Source organism: Lytechinus variegatus, chromosome 7, assembly GCF_018143015.1.
Source record: "Lytechinus variegatus isolate NC3 chromosome 7, Lvar_3.0, whole genome shotgun sequence".
NCBI lineage: Eukaryota > Metazoa > Echinodermata > Echinoidea > Temnopleuroida > Toxopneustidae > Lytechinus > Lytechinus variegatus.
This window is the reverse complement of record NC_054746.1, coordinates 24,631,246-24,645,605: the sequence shown is the minus strand read 5'-3', so window position 1 is coordinate 24,645,605 and position 14,360 is coordinate 24,631,246. Positions and strand designations below refer to the sequence as shown.

General features: G+C 38.6%; 1 protein-coding gene across 2 annotated transcripts in view; it reads right to left on the bottom strand.

Annotated features, from left to right (window-relative positions):
* Window positions 1–7,903, bottom strand: part of LOC121418822 (calcium-binding protein LPS1-alpha-like) — a 33,106-nt gene extending 25,203 nt beyond the window's left edge. For both annotated transcript variants that reach the window (XR_005970516.1, XM_041612992.1), the window contains exons 1-3: window positions 7,749–7,903; window positions 6,234–6,363; window positions 3,140–3,170 (exon numbers count right to left, since the gene is read on the bottom strand). Coding sequence is in view for 1 of the 2 variants with exons in the window: in XM_041612992.1 (XP_041468926.1) it covers window positions 3,140–3,170; window positions 6,234–6,363; window positions 7,749–7,888 (301 nt within the window). In the remaining variant the exon portion in view is untranslated. The remainder of the gene's footprint in view (window positions 1–3,139; window positions 3,171–6,233; window positions 6,364–7,748) is intronic.
* Window positions 7,904–14,360: the final 6,457 nt, after the last annotated feature.

The window sequence follows — 14,360 nt, the reverse complement described above, 5'->3', positions numbered from 1 at the left end:
CCCCTAGTTCGAGTATCAATTTTGCGCCCCCCCTAGTTTGAACATCAATTCGGCGCCCCCTAGTTCGAATATCAATTCGGCGCCCCTACATGTAGGTCCAACATTAATTTGGCGCCCCTACATGTAGGTCGATCATCAATTCGCCCCCCCCCCCGTTCGAACATAAATTCGGCCCCCAGTTGCAACATCATTTTGGCATCCCTTCGAACTCAATTTGCCTTCCCTAGTTAGAATCGGCCCCTCCCCTAGCTCGAGTATCAATTTTGCGCCCCCCTAGTTCGAACATTAATTCGGCGCCCCCTAGTTTGAGTATCAATTGGCGCCCCCCCCAGCTCGAACATCGATTCGGCCCCCCTCCCCAGTTCGAGTATTAATTTGGCGCCCCCAGTTCGAACATCATTTTAACATCCCTTCGAACATCATTTCGGCGCCCTCCAAGTTCGAATATCAATTCGGCGCCCCTACATGTAGGTCCAACATCAATTTGGCGCCCCTAGTTCGAATATCAATTCGGCGCCCCTACATGTAGGTCGATCATGAATTCGGCCCCCCCCCCCCCGTTCGAACATAAATTCATAAATTCGGCCCCCAGTTCGAACATCATTTTGGCATCCCTTCGAACTCAATTTACCTTCCCTAGTTCGAATATAATTCCCCCCTAGCTCGAGTATCAATTTTGCGCCCCCTAGTTTGAACATCGATTCGGCCCCCCCCAGAGCTCGAACATCGATTCGGCCCCCTCCCAGTTCGAACATCATTTCGGCGCCCTAGCTCGAGTATCAATTTGGCGCCCCTACATGTAGGTCCAACATCAATTTGGCGCCCCTAGTTCGAATACCGTTTCGCCCCCCTCGCTCGAGTATCAATTTGGCGCCCCCTAGTTCCAACATCAATTCTGCCCCCAGTTTGAACAGCATTTTGACATTCCTTCGAACATCATTTCACCGCCCTTTTGGTTCGAACATCATTTTCTTTCCTCCTCTTCCTCTTTTTTTCTTCTCGCCCTTCCCCTCTTCCTCTCCCCTTTCTTCTTTTCTTTCCCCCTTTCTTTCTTCTCTTCTTTCTTCCATCTTCCTCTTTCTTCTTTTTTCTCCTTTTCCCCCTCTTCCTCTCTTTTTTTCTCCCCCTCCCCTCCCTTTTCTTCTCTTCCTTCCCCCTCTTCCTCTTTTTTCTCTTTCTTTCCCCTCTTCTTTCCCCCCCTTTTTTTCTTTTCTTTCCCCTCTTCCTTTTCCCTTTTCTTCCCCCTTCTCTCTCTTTTTTCCTCTTCTTTCTTCCCTCTTCCTCTCTTTCCTTTTTTCTCCTTTTCCTTTTCCCCTCTTCCTCTTTTTTCTTCTCCCTCCCCTCCCTTTTTCTTCTCTTCCTTCCCCCTTTTCCTCTTTTTTCTCTTTCTTTCCCCTCTTTCCTCCTCTTCTTTTCTTTCCCCTCTCTTTTTTCTTCTCTTCTTTCCTCTCTCTCCCTCCCCTTTCTTTTCTTCTCTTCCTCCTTTTCCTCTCTCTTTTCCTTCCCTTCCTTCCCCCTCTTCCCTTTTCTCCTTTTCTTTCCCCCTTTTCTCTCTCTTTTTTTCCCCTCTTCTTCCTTCCCCCTCTTCTTTTCCTCCTCTCCCTCTCTCTTTTCCCTTTTTCTTTCCCCCCCTTTTCCTCTCTTTTTTTTCCCCTTCTTCCTTCTTTTTTTCTTTTCTTTCCCCTCTTCCCCTCTTTTTCTCTTCTTTCCCTCTCTCTTTTTTTTTAGCCGAAGGGGGGGGCCAAGGCCCCCTCGACCCCCCATGGATCCGCGCCTGCTGTAGGGTGTCCTTTTACTCTTGTAATTGATTTATGCATTTCTATTTGAATGAATCATATAAATATCAATATTTTTATTAGTTCTATTATTATCATTATTATTGTTATTATTATTATTAAATTATTATTATAACCATTATTATAATCAACTTTGTCATTATTATTATTATTGTTGTTGTTGTTTTTATTATTATTATTATCAATTTGCAGAGAATGATACCTTCAATGGATAAACATACTGTTTGGTTTGATATAGAGGCCATGATGTTAGAACATGTGAGCTCATGACCTCACTGGCTCGCTGATTTGCGTACAGAGCCCTTTTTTTAATAATGGGACCACTGAACTAATGAGGGGTTTACTATAATGCATAGTTTATTTGTGCATATAATATGCTTTAAATCATGAGATATTCATATTGGAAAATGTCAAGATTTTTTTTGAAAAATTCGATTCAAGTTAACGTTTATTTTCTTTTTTTTTCAAAAAAATATCATTTTTAAAAATATAAATCATACAAACTATGTTTTCATTAAAAGTATAAATATATAACATATTTGTTAGCAGAAGAAGGCGTAAAGTTCCCTGGAAGCAAATGCTTGTGACAGGATCCGCCTGCAACACAAATGCAATACAAATACACAATACGAAAAGGAAGAAGGGCGAGAAACTAAAGGCAAAGAAAAGAAGGAGGAGGGAAGGGGTCAAGAGGGGAAAAATGGTTACACTTCGTAATTCCGAAGGTTCTTTATTCCGAAGGTACGTAATTCCGAAACACGTAATTTGCCTATACCTCCATGTTCGTTAATCCGAAAACGTAAAAGGGTCCGTTAATCCGAACATTTGTGGCGTTATTCCGAAGGTTCGATAATCCGAAAACGAAATAAGGTTCGATGTTCCGAAGGTTCGATAATCCGAAATCGAAATAAGGTTCGATGTTCCGAAGGTTCGTTAATCCGAAAACGAAATAAGGCTCGTTGTTCCGAAGGTTCGTTAGTCCGAAAACGAAATAAGGTTCGTTAATCATTTCGTTTTCGGACTAACGAACCTTCGGACTTACGAACCTCACTTCGTTTTCGGACTAACGAACCTTCGGATTATCCGAACCTTCGGAATAACGAAGCTTCGGAATTACGAAAGTATGCGGGGAAAAGTGAGCGAGAAAGCGGGCATAAATTACACTGAGCAAAATGAGAGTACAATGAATATTGGTGTGGAAAGGGCAGCGACAACTATTGCACATAGTTCATATTATATTTAATAAAATAAAAAAAAGCGCAAAATTTGAGAGAAAAAGTAAATTTTCATATACTTGCTTAATATAAAATTAGAATGTATATGAATTCAGATTGATTTCTTACCTTCAATCTCCTCCTTTGGTAGCCCACTTGCCTGCATTGAAAGGGGGAAGAACAATAAAAGAAATATTTAAGTTTCGAGAAGTTTAATTCATAACAAATCTTTTAATCATTTCGTTTTTCATTCTCTCTGTTATGAAAAGAACTATATCTCCCGCCCCTCCCTTCTCTATCTTTTTTTGGGTGTTTACTCTCTTGTCCACTTATTTACCCACGGTGAAAAATACACGAACTTCACATTTGGACAAAGGACACACACCAAGTACGTACAGCATATAGTGTACAGTTAATTTTGAGGGGGTGGGGAAGGGGGTTGAAATTAGATAAATGCAAACAATTTGTGGCAAATCTCTTGTTAAACAGTGAAACGAATGAAAATTAGAGAATGTTTATTTTTACCAGAGAGTTGCCACAAGTTGTTTTCATTTATCTAATTTCTCTCAATTTATTTTCCCCTTCCTGATGAATGCATGTTGTCAGCTTAGCTGCGGCTACTCATTTTAAAGGTTTGAAATTTGCCTGCCGGTTAGTTGAACTCGGCCTCGCCTAATTGCTGGCCCGCCTCTGTGGTCTATATTGGTTAATGCATTGGCGATCAGAGCCAGGGAACCGGGTTCGAATCTCGGCTGAGGTATTATTTTTCAACCTTTGATTCAGAATGGATGACAGCACTGAGGGACCTTGAGTATACGCATCTATTATTCTTAAGTCTAATATAGGTGTCATCTTATCGTTCCAATACACTTCATTCAGTGTTGAATCGACTACCATCAGGGGCCCGTTGCAGAAAGAGTCGCAGTCAATCGCAACTCTATAAAAATCACGCGCAACTTGATTTTCAACCAATCAACAGCGTGCATTTGGGACTTGCGATTGATTTTTTGACTTGCGTTTAAACGCAACTCTTTCTGCAACGGCCCCCAGCTCTTTCAAACTGGATGGATGCACATGCAAACTTAAAAAAAAAATTCAAAAACATCTTCGGAGACTTTCCTAGAAAATTAAGAGCCATCATTACATAAGCGGTTCCCATATTTGTCAATAGATCACTTTACCGTAGTTGAACAAATAAATCAAATGAAATAGAATCAATGCCTTCTGAAAAAAGTTGTTCTTGACATACCAGATGTGGCAACAGATACTGTATGCAAAGTGGATTCCACGTATTGTAAGTTATTTAATACTTCCAGATTAATTTGTTTCTGAGTTCCGAGGAAAATAACATGCAAAAATCATTTAGATAACGTGCCATTTTTTTCCAGGATTGTTTTTTAACAATACAGGCATGCAATGTATGGATATTATATACATAGGGTAATCGTTTGAGTGTGAATGACAGAACGAAATGTATTGTATAACTTGGCATGCTTTTCGTTCCAGTGAACCAAATCATGAACGGTAGAGGAGAGATGAATGAAAAACATTGCATGGAATTCAGTTTGCATATATGATATCTGATCAGAGGTTATCAAGACCACGCCCTAGATCTGGGCCCTGTCTTACAACGAGTTGCAATCGACACAATCGATCGCAACTATGGATGGCCAGCAATGTCAACATCTATTATGCGCATGTTTGTTCAAAATATTTTCTAGCTATGATTTATATTCATACATGCATACATCGATGTCTTGAAAATTCGCCGTGCTTCTCTTTGTTTACAAAGGATATTGTGCACATTTCCGGTAGAAAATATAACGACAGTTATCAATCGTAACTCTATGTAAGACGGGGCCCTGATAAGAATGCACCATGAAAAATCAGTTCGTCCATTGGATGAGTGAAAAAAAAACTTTGTTTAAAAAAGCATACATAAAACTTGAATGGTTCGTAATACCTCAGTCACATTTCTCCTACGACGGTTATACGGCGAGTCGAAAACAGCCATTTTATTCATTTTTCTTCAAACCACCTATTATATAGCCGGTACAAAATTGTTAAACACGGCCGTTTTCGATTCGACGTACGGCCGCCGTATAGCAAATGTGACAAATGCAGTTGTATCACTAGAGAGTTATTGTTACAAGTAGGTCTAGAGCGTTCATCGTCTGACGAGTTATGGGATTTACCACCTGTTTTTTTTACAGCTGAAACTATGGATTGTCTCACATAAAGCTTTAAAAAATCAGTCTATCGAGTCCCTGACAATCCACAACACTATGACTGACCGTCCATGCAATACGCCGTCATTCGTTCACTCTCTCGAATGAGTGAATGATTTGTATGTATTTTACATTAATCACTTATAGGAGAATGAGTGATTGTACAGTTTTGTCCAATCAGAGAGCTAGAATCGTTTTGGGGACCCCCTCATGAATGGATGTACACCCACTCTGGTCGATGAACCAGAGGAGTGGTTGTTTTAAGAACACTGATGAGTGTTCGCATATCGACCCGAGGGGATGTACATTCGCTTCAGTGAGGGGTTTCCCAAAACTATATAGCTCTCTGATTTGATAAAACTGTACAATCAGACACTCTCTCGACTGAGTTATGATAAAAATACTAGTAAGTACAAATCATTCACTCACTCGAGAGAGCGATTGAATGACGACTTATGGCATGAACGGCCCGTCATACATCACACTACTGGTTGCCTCCTTCACATAAAAAGGAATGTCGAAATCTCACTGCACCCCCCCAAAAAAAAAATCGTTTCTATCGACGGCCTCTCTTGTTAGGAATCTTCAAGACTATAATGCAATCCGTCTGACCGGTGATTTATCTTGATATTATATGAAAGTATTATTTTCCGAGATAGGTTATGTTGTTTATTTGCTATTCATGTGAGGATAACAATATAAAAGATAATTTGAATTCATAATGCTTAAGAGAAAATACGTATCAGTGGCCCTTAATGTTTTCATTGGTAAATCAGAATAATCTTCTAGAGTATATATTTGAATGACCGAAAATTGTAATATTCGTGTAGATAGTAATCTGGCTTTACCTGTGAATTTTATCACTGAGAAACTGAATGTCACCTCTATTTAAAGAGAGCGTTCATGACTGAGGGGCATTTACAAAGCATCAAAACTGTCCGGAAATGTAATTAAAAAAAGGAAAGTAATAGCTTTTAAAAGTAATTCCAGCTTACCATTTTCTCCAATTTATGATCAACTCCGCAAGTTGTGGATAAAACAGAAATCTGTCTGGAGCTCACGAACGAGACTTCTCTGGTACGTTGGGTATAGTAAGGTGTGGCGTATGGCTCGGGTCGACAAGGGCTTTTATAAGCGGTGAGTGTTATTTATGTTCAGTCAGGAGAAAAAATATTGTGCAGTCAGTGCTCTTTCTCATTATGCCACCAAACAATCGGGGGCGGTGGCGTAATTTCGAGCGGGGGGGGGGGGGGGATATGATAGCAATATTTTTCTATGGCATTTTAGTGGTTTTGATTGTGATATAGGGGAGATTGTGGGTAAATAAGGCCACCTGATTAAAACCTACACTGTTAGAAAAAATAAAAGAAGTTCCTGCAGCAGAGTCTCGAGAACACCTGTAATCTTACCGAATTGCGTAATCTTACAGGAAATTGGTATTTGATGTATGGAATCTTACAAATTTCCTTGAATAAAACACCCTTTTCCCCTTTTTAAACAGACCTGTTCTGTTAAATTGCAGAAAAATTCTTCTTTTATGAATTTACAGAATGATTATTACGCAATTCGGTAAGATTACAGGTGTTCTCGAGACTCTGCTGCAGGAACTTCTTTTATTTTTTCTAACAGTGTATTATGTTGTTTTATTCGAAGTAAAATAGTTCAATTGGTTTGATACAATCACTAAACATTTAGTTATTTACCAAAATACCCCCATTTTAGGATTAATTTATTATTCCTTTCCGATATTATCGAGAAAAAATCTTGTAATTTGTTTTCTTCTGTCACAGTTACATTATGTATTATATTGGATTTTATAGCGATAAAACTATCAAAATAAAATCACAAACAGTCAAAGACTGAAATGAGCGACTGTTTACATGGGGAAATAAAATCATAACAAAATATAAAATAAACATGTATCATAAGAAAAATGCCCAGACAAACCTGTAACATAATTACTACAAGGTGTCAATAATGAAGAAAAGGGTAATGAAAGATTTGGGATGAAATAGGAGAGAGGAGAGGAAAAGGAAAGCAAATAGAGATAAGTCAAAAGAGGGAAAGTAAGAGGTGAAAACTGGAAATAGAATAAGAGGCAACCTTAAGAATAGAAACACATTATACAATACAAGACATTTAACAATGGTCACTAAAAGAAGGGGGTGTAAGCATGGACCTATTACGTAATAGGTCCATGGTGTAAGTAACGTAGTAATTGAAGCAGTTATTATTGTGTATCTACGTGTTTTATTGGTAATGGACACATACATTATAATCAAGCGTGATGATGACTACACTGCATTTTAAAGTTTTAACAGATGTAACCATAGAGTTTTACTTATGTATTAACATGGGTGGCCTAATTTGCCCCATCGGACATGTTGAGTTCATAGACATCCATTCAGAGAAAACAAAGAGGGAAAATGTTGAAATTTACTACAATTCTGGCATGCACAGTAATACCTTCCACAAGTAAACAAGTAAAGTAAAGATAAAAGTTATCTTACACAAGTAAACAAGTCAAGTAAAGATAAAAGCTAATACACGTTATACTGGGTAGGTACAGTACGCGCCTCTCTAAAGTGGCAATGCTACTTTCAATATTTTGATTATGAGGTGCTGCTGGGTTTGTGCTCCTCCTGGCCATGTGCACTCGGCTGTGAGACGTTATCCATGCTCAAAATCTGTGCTAGAGCCACAGTCACACAGCCACTCACGTTGAGTTACGTCCGCAGCGGATAGATACGGATTAGTGGACGCGACATGGACGCAGCCATCTGCAGGGCCGTAAGTAAACGTATATCTTCGTAAATGATCCGTAGTGGGACGCAGACTTACGGCACCAAGCTTGTGAAATTTTGAGATGTTCAAAATTTCGTAGGGAGTCGCTGCGGATGGTGACCAACGCAAGTAACCGTAAATAAACGCAACTATTCGTAAATGTACGTAACAATCCGTAGCTTGGACGCAGATCATCCGTTAATTTTTTTTTACATCGCGTCCATTTGCGTTCATTTGCGTCCACCACAAGTATTCGCAATTACCCTCAAGTACTCGTATGCAAACATTTACGTCCGTTTGAAACTAAATTGAACTTGTAGATTGAATTGCAATGTTTATACAAACAAGTACGGATGCTGCGGACAATCGCGTCCGTTTTCGAAAGGGAGCCCCAACCACCCGTTCCCCCTATCCCCTAGCTCTATCACCATGCTTCTTGGGGAAATTTTCAAATAAAAATTCAAATTTATTATATTCACATCCAATGAAAAATAAGAGCATGTATATATGAACAATAAAAGGAAAACAATCAATACAAGAAAAATCAGAACAGTATAATGACAACATGTAGTGGATATAGGTGATTGGCAAAGGCCAGAGAACTAACAGTTGATGAAGAGTTGACAAGATATGATTACAAATATTTATACTTATACTAATCCCATACTCATAAAGCCAACAGTACATGATATTTTAGCCTATATACGTCATTTATATGGTCTTTCTAAGTAAGTTTATTGTAAATCTTAAACACCAACGAATTGTAAAGTAGTTTCCTTGTTTATTACGTTTTACTGATTGTTTTCTTAAAATCAATGAATCATTTTTAAATCAAGATTTATCAGTAATTTGTTGACAAGAAATAGGAAATGTGCTTTAGTTACTATTAATTCTTATGCACGTTTTGGCATTAGAAATACTTCTCTGAAAAGACAAACACCATGTTCGAATTAAGAAATCTGCATTATATTTTGAGTAAAATTTTCTTTTCACAGTTTTTCCTCTCATGTAAAAATGCATATTTTTACACTTCCTCCTTTTTTATAATTCATTGTTTTACATATCTATCGATTTGTGATTGTATTTTTGTCATTTTCTTTTAGATTTGAATTGAAAATGTTGCCTGCCTTGTTATTAGTTGAGAGTGTTGAAGGGCCATCACTTAGGAGGTATTAAGTCATTTTCTCATATACACTGTTTGGGCAGGGTATGTTCCGAGCCTTGTTCATAATTATTCGTAACAATCTGTAGATATCCGTAACATTCCGCAACTGTCCGAAAAGATTTGCAAGTGTTCAAAACTTGGTTCAAAAGTATCCGGAAGATTACTCAACCGGACATGGTGGCTCAGAGCGTCCGCCTTATGAACGGGAGGTCGTGGGTTCGATCCTCGGCCGAGTCATACCAAAGACTTGTAAAAATGGGACCTTCTGCCTCCTTGCTAGGCGCTCAGCATTTAGATTGGAGAAGGGTAATAATAACATGTTATGTTATGCAGGGCCCGCTGGTAGAGCAGTTTCCTAACTGAAGTGGCTACCCTGGGTAAATAAAACGTTATTATTTTATTATTATTATTAAGTCGAAAAAACAAATGGTGCATCAATTTTTAAGAGTATATCCGCAAGTGGACGCAAGAATCCGTATCTACACGTATCTATACATATCGTCCGCATCTTTTTCCGTATTATGACAAAATAATTGGTGATGGGAGGGGACCCGCGCGAATCCGCGGGAAAATTGGCCCTTTTTGAACGCAACGGTGGATGCAGAACACTGCATGACTGCGCCTTTATAGGAACTGACTCAAAATACTACACAAACAGTAATCCATTTGACCCTACCATTCTTGTGCAGTGAGCTAAAACTAATAGGAAGTCTTATTGCCCTTTTTTTTATCCCACTCTCCCCTAGGCCTATACTATTGCAGTTGGACCGTTCATGTATATTAATAGGCGAGTGAGCAACTTTTCAGTAGTTGAGAGACCAATCAGTATCCATGGAAACTTTAATTGTTTCTTCTTTAATGGAGATTAAACAACTGAAATGTATCCAATGAAAACTCATTTACTGACATGATAATGAAAGAAGATACACCCAAAACGTGGTGGAGCATGGTGTAGGCCTGTACTTAAACTACCCCCCCCCCTCCCCAAGTGCCAGGATAGGATCCCCCATTCACGCCAGTGTACTTAGAGAATGTATTAATAGGATTATGATAAAAGTTATAGCCAAAAGTCCTTGAAATCGTGAGCCACGTTGATACCATACAACTCTCACTCATTAAAAATGTTGTTATGATTTTTAAACAACGTTGTGTACTATATCATGAACCTTCTAGCAGTTGTTTAAACAAGTGCACACAATTTCAAACAATTAAGTTCGATGCTCAATACTCTATTCTAATAAAATCAAACACGGTCGTTTAATCTGTTAAACAATAAGCTTCATAAAGTAGAAGATTAGCAATGTACACAACTTAAAACGGCGTCTTCACTGCGTGCAAATGCTTTCTTATAACCATACTCAACCTGGTGCAGCGGATATAAGCTTTGATATGCAGCCCGAAAATGGACAATTTGACACGGCCAAATTCAGAGTTAAATGAAAGATTGAACGCGTCTCTGTGATTAACAGTAAAAACGCTGTTTAAATTTTCATACAACGCTGCTTTCCGTATAAACCTTACGGTAGTTATTTAACAGTTTAAGTTTAAACAACTATGTTTATTGAGAATGAAATATCAAAACTTAAACTTTGTTGTTTAAGATATCAAAAAATTGTTTAAACTGTTGAAACAGTTACTATAAGATGCATATATTAAAATGCGTTGTATAAATTTTCATAATTCGCTGAGTGGAATGCAAAGAATTCTAAGTTTAGCCATTTTAACAGCATTTATATTTATCTACGCAATAATAGAAGTAGGGCTTATATAACAAAATTAATTTGGTAATCATAAAAATATTGCTTCTGTCTTGAAAGATGGGGGATGACTGTACAGCCCCACCCCTCCGAAAAGCGTGGGGGGTAAATTCTCCCACCCCGGGATTTACTCCGGTGATCAGGGGCGTCCTTATTTTAAATGATTGTGGGAGAGGTTGTTACCTTAATCTTATCGATGGGTCCTTATGTACAAGCACATGACCCCGCCCCTTTTATATTCACGCACACTCGCAAAAAGGGTTGCTTTTACAATCAAGGAATATAAAAAGGCCCTATGTATCATCATGGAAATAATCATGTGTAATGCAATCTCACTTCAACGATGTCAAGGTATTAGCAAACCTACAAGAGAAAACGAACTATTGTGATACCTGAACTTGATATACGTATTTTGTTCACCCATCGCCTAATTATTTTAAGCCCGAGCATCTTTATCACTAACGAAGTATGAGGCATTGGTGTATCAATAAGATTTGAATATCAAAATGCAATTTTTTAGACACTGAAAACTCCAGAAATGAAGGATATCTGATTTCAAGTGATCATAGAGTGAAAACGTGGTGCCCAATCCGACCAAAATATCCTCTCCGAACAATGTGTCAAGGATTGGTGGGTGATTAAAAAGATCGGTGGAGACATCGGAATATTATAGTTTTCTTGGCCGATCATCCTTCCGGTGCTTCCTGAGAGCCACGGCATGTTCCTGGAAAGCAGGTGTGATGGGGGTCCTTTTTTATTCGCTTTCCAAATTAACCTCAGCACCCCCACTAAAAGAAATCGTTCTCAGGGTCCCGAATCCATCGTACGATGACCAAGGGTGTTCGGCCGACACGCAGTCCAAAATGGCCAAAATACATCGCCAATATCGTAAATCTAATCGGACGGAAATGTCACTGAGGTATAAGTCATGAGATAAGATTTGTTTGTTCGGCGATCTTTTTTTCCTGAATGTATGCCGCATATGCTCTCCCTCCTAATTTTCCCTCTTCAATATATTCTTTTTCAAATTAGAACACATTATTTGAATATATGCATACGAGGTAGTAAAACGAGCGATGAATTATGAGCGTTTCTCTGTTGCAAACGAAGAAAGAAGAAATCACGTTGTCCATTGGCGAACTAGACGTGAAAATCCCGACCTTTCGTTTGAGGACGCGTACGCTAATTTACAACGGTAGTTGATTTTGGAAGAGACTTTAGGGCCCGTCGTAAAACTCTGGCCGGCAATGCAAATTGTGTGACATGAGATTTTTTTTTTCGTTTCGCATCTGCGACGGATACGTTCAATATGCGTTTCGTGTGCAAAATTCTGGTTGCTACTATGGTAACAGCGATATATCCGATTGAGGACGACTTTCCAAATCAACATTTGACTCCTCCTAGAGCTCGAGAGGCCGCCCGGGGGCCCACTTCCATTGATTAGTGGATACTAAGAGCGACTACGCGTAAAAGGGGACAGAGTGGGCAAGTACATTACGTATAGACCTATGTAACGTTATAATTAAAGGTGTCAAAACGATGTTTAAAATGCTGAAAAAAGGATACATATCCAATACTTGTAGGGTTTCACACTTGTTAAGAGATGCATTTTCATAATCTGGAAAATAATTAATTGCTTCCCTTGTTTAGCGGGGTACTGTTCGAAACCCTATGGTCGTGCCTGGTATCCACTCATCAATGGAAGTGGTCCCCCCGGAATTTGAATCTAATCCACATTTCTGCGGAAAGTAAAACATAATGCCCATTACATCGTGTGCTAGAGGCATATCGTTTGTGTAGAAGGGGTTAAACAAAAGAAACAAAAGAAACCCGCGAGGTCAACAAGTCCCTGGTCAAACGTATTGCATGCTGTGTACATACGTGTATCAACGCATGCGAAATGAAATGTTCGGCTGGAGAGGTTAATCCAACCCATGAAATCAATTGCCAGTGATCCACCAATAATCCACATTAAATGCAATATCGATTCGATGGACTGTAATGATCTATATCTAAGCCTTCATTCAGTAAGTTTTTCCTCTCAATATGTAGTCGATTTTTTCTAAAAACCACTCTCTTATCCATGTCATAACTTATTTTAGGTCCTGCATTTCGAATATCTCCAGCCATCAGTCGTAATATACATACACATATATGGTGCGGGTGTCGCGGGAAAGGATTTTGCACACGAAAGGCAGATTTGTAGGGCCTGTAATCCCCCGGTAACACAAAGCTTAGCATTGATTGTAGAACAGTTTTCTACGTTTGATTATATTGACTATCATGTACAATCAATCTTAAAAATCAAGTGTATGATTAAGCGTTAACATTTGTGTTAGGGGACCCTAATATTAGCGTCGGTGAAGATTGCGAAAGGTCCCAAATGTCTTTAGGAAAGACGCGAAATATTATGGAATTTTAGCAGTCAATTCACAGACGCTTGCTGAAACGATGATAATCTGTAATTTGTCAAAAGCAGCCTTTGTCGAAAATCAGTGAATAAAAAAGCAGTGTCGTCCTGGACTCTGAACAAACGACATATTTGCATTGTTTGTAAAGTTCGAACCTTAATACGATACCTTAATACTGTCCCGGTCCACCACCTTTCGACAATGACCTGTAATCTGTCCATTATGATTTGACAGGCATTTTCATTAGATTATTAACGTTGCAGAAAGCGTCTGTGAAGTAGATGCTAAAATTCGCTATTTTCAGCTGTAGTTCTCCCATTGACAAAATATTTTTGTTGGTTGTAATCGTTCGCTAGACTGCCCAGTAGTAGTCCTACTTTTATTATTATCACAAAATAAATTGAAGCTCCTCCTCTCTTTGGACAGCAGGTTGATAAATGTTTTGAAAATGATCCGTTTTTCTAGCACAGAATCGCCCAATATTGTGCATTTTTAATAAATAATTATTGTTTTAATCTTTAGTATTGGAGTGTTTGATACATGAGGGTAAATAATTTTGCAGAAAACAGTGAGGGGCTGTGACGACCGGCCAGGAGCGACGACCACACACTGACTGTAATGAGAACAGTGGGCATATTATTCTTATTATTTCTGCGAATGCTTTATTTCAAGTCTTGTTTTACTCTACCGAATTATAAAAAAGGACTCTGCGCTTTATACACCTTTTGTTCATGCTCAGTTCATGTTATATGTCACTATCTGTATAAATGTAACGCAATTTTGTCAACATGAATATTGTTAACATGCTTGGAACACAAACAAACACAATTAAGGTTACCAATCGCTCTTAGTGTCGTGCGTAAAATACGGAACACTCTAGAAAATGATTCCAGAAAATTCAGGAGGAATACTCCTCACTCTTTAAAGTTGATTACATTTGATACAAGCTATGACACAAATGACATAAAGCGAAATACAAATTGTAATGCAGTTTATACAGGACTT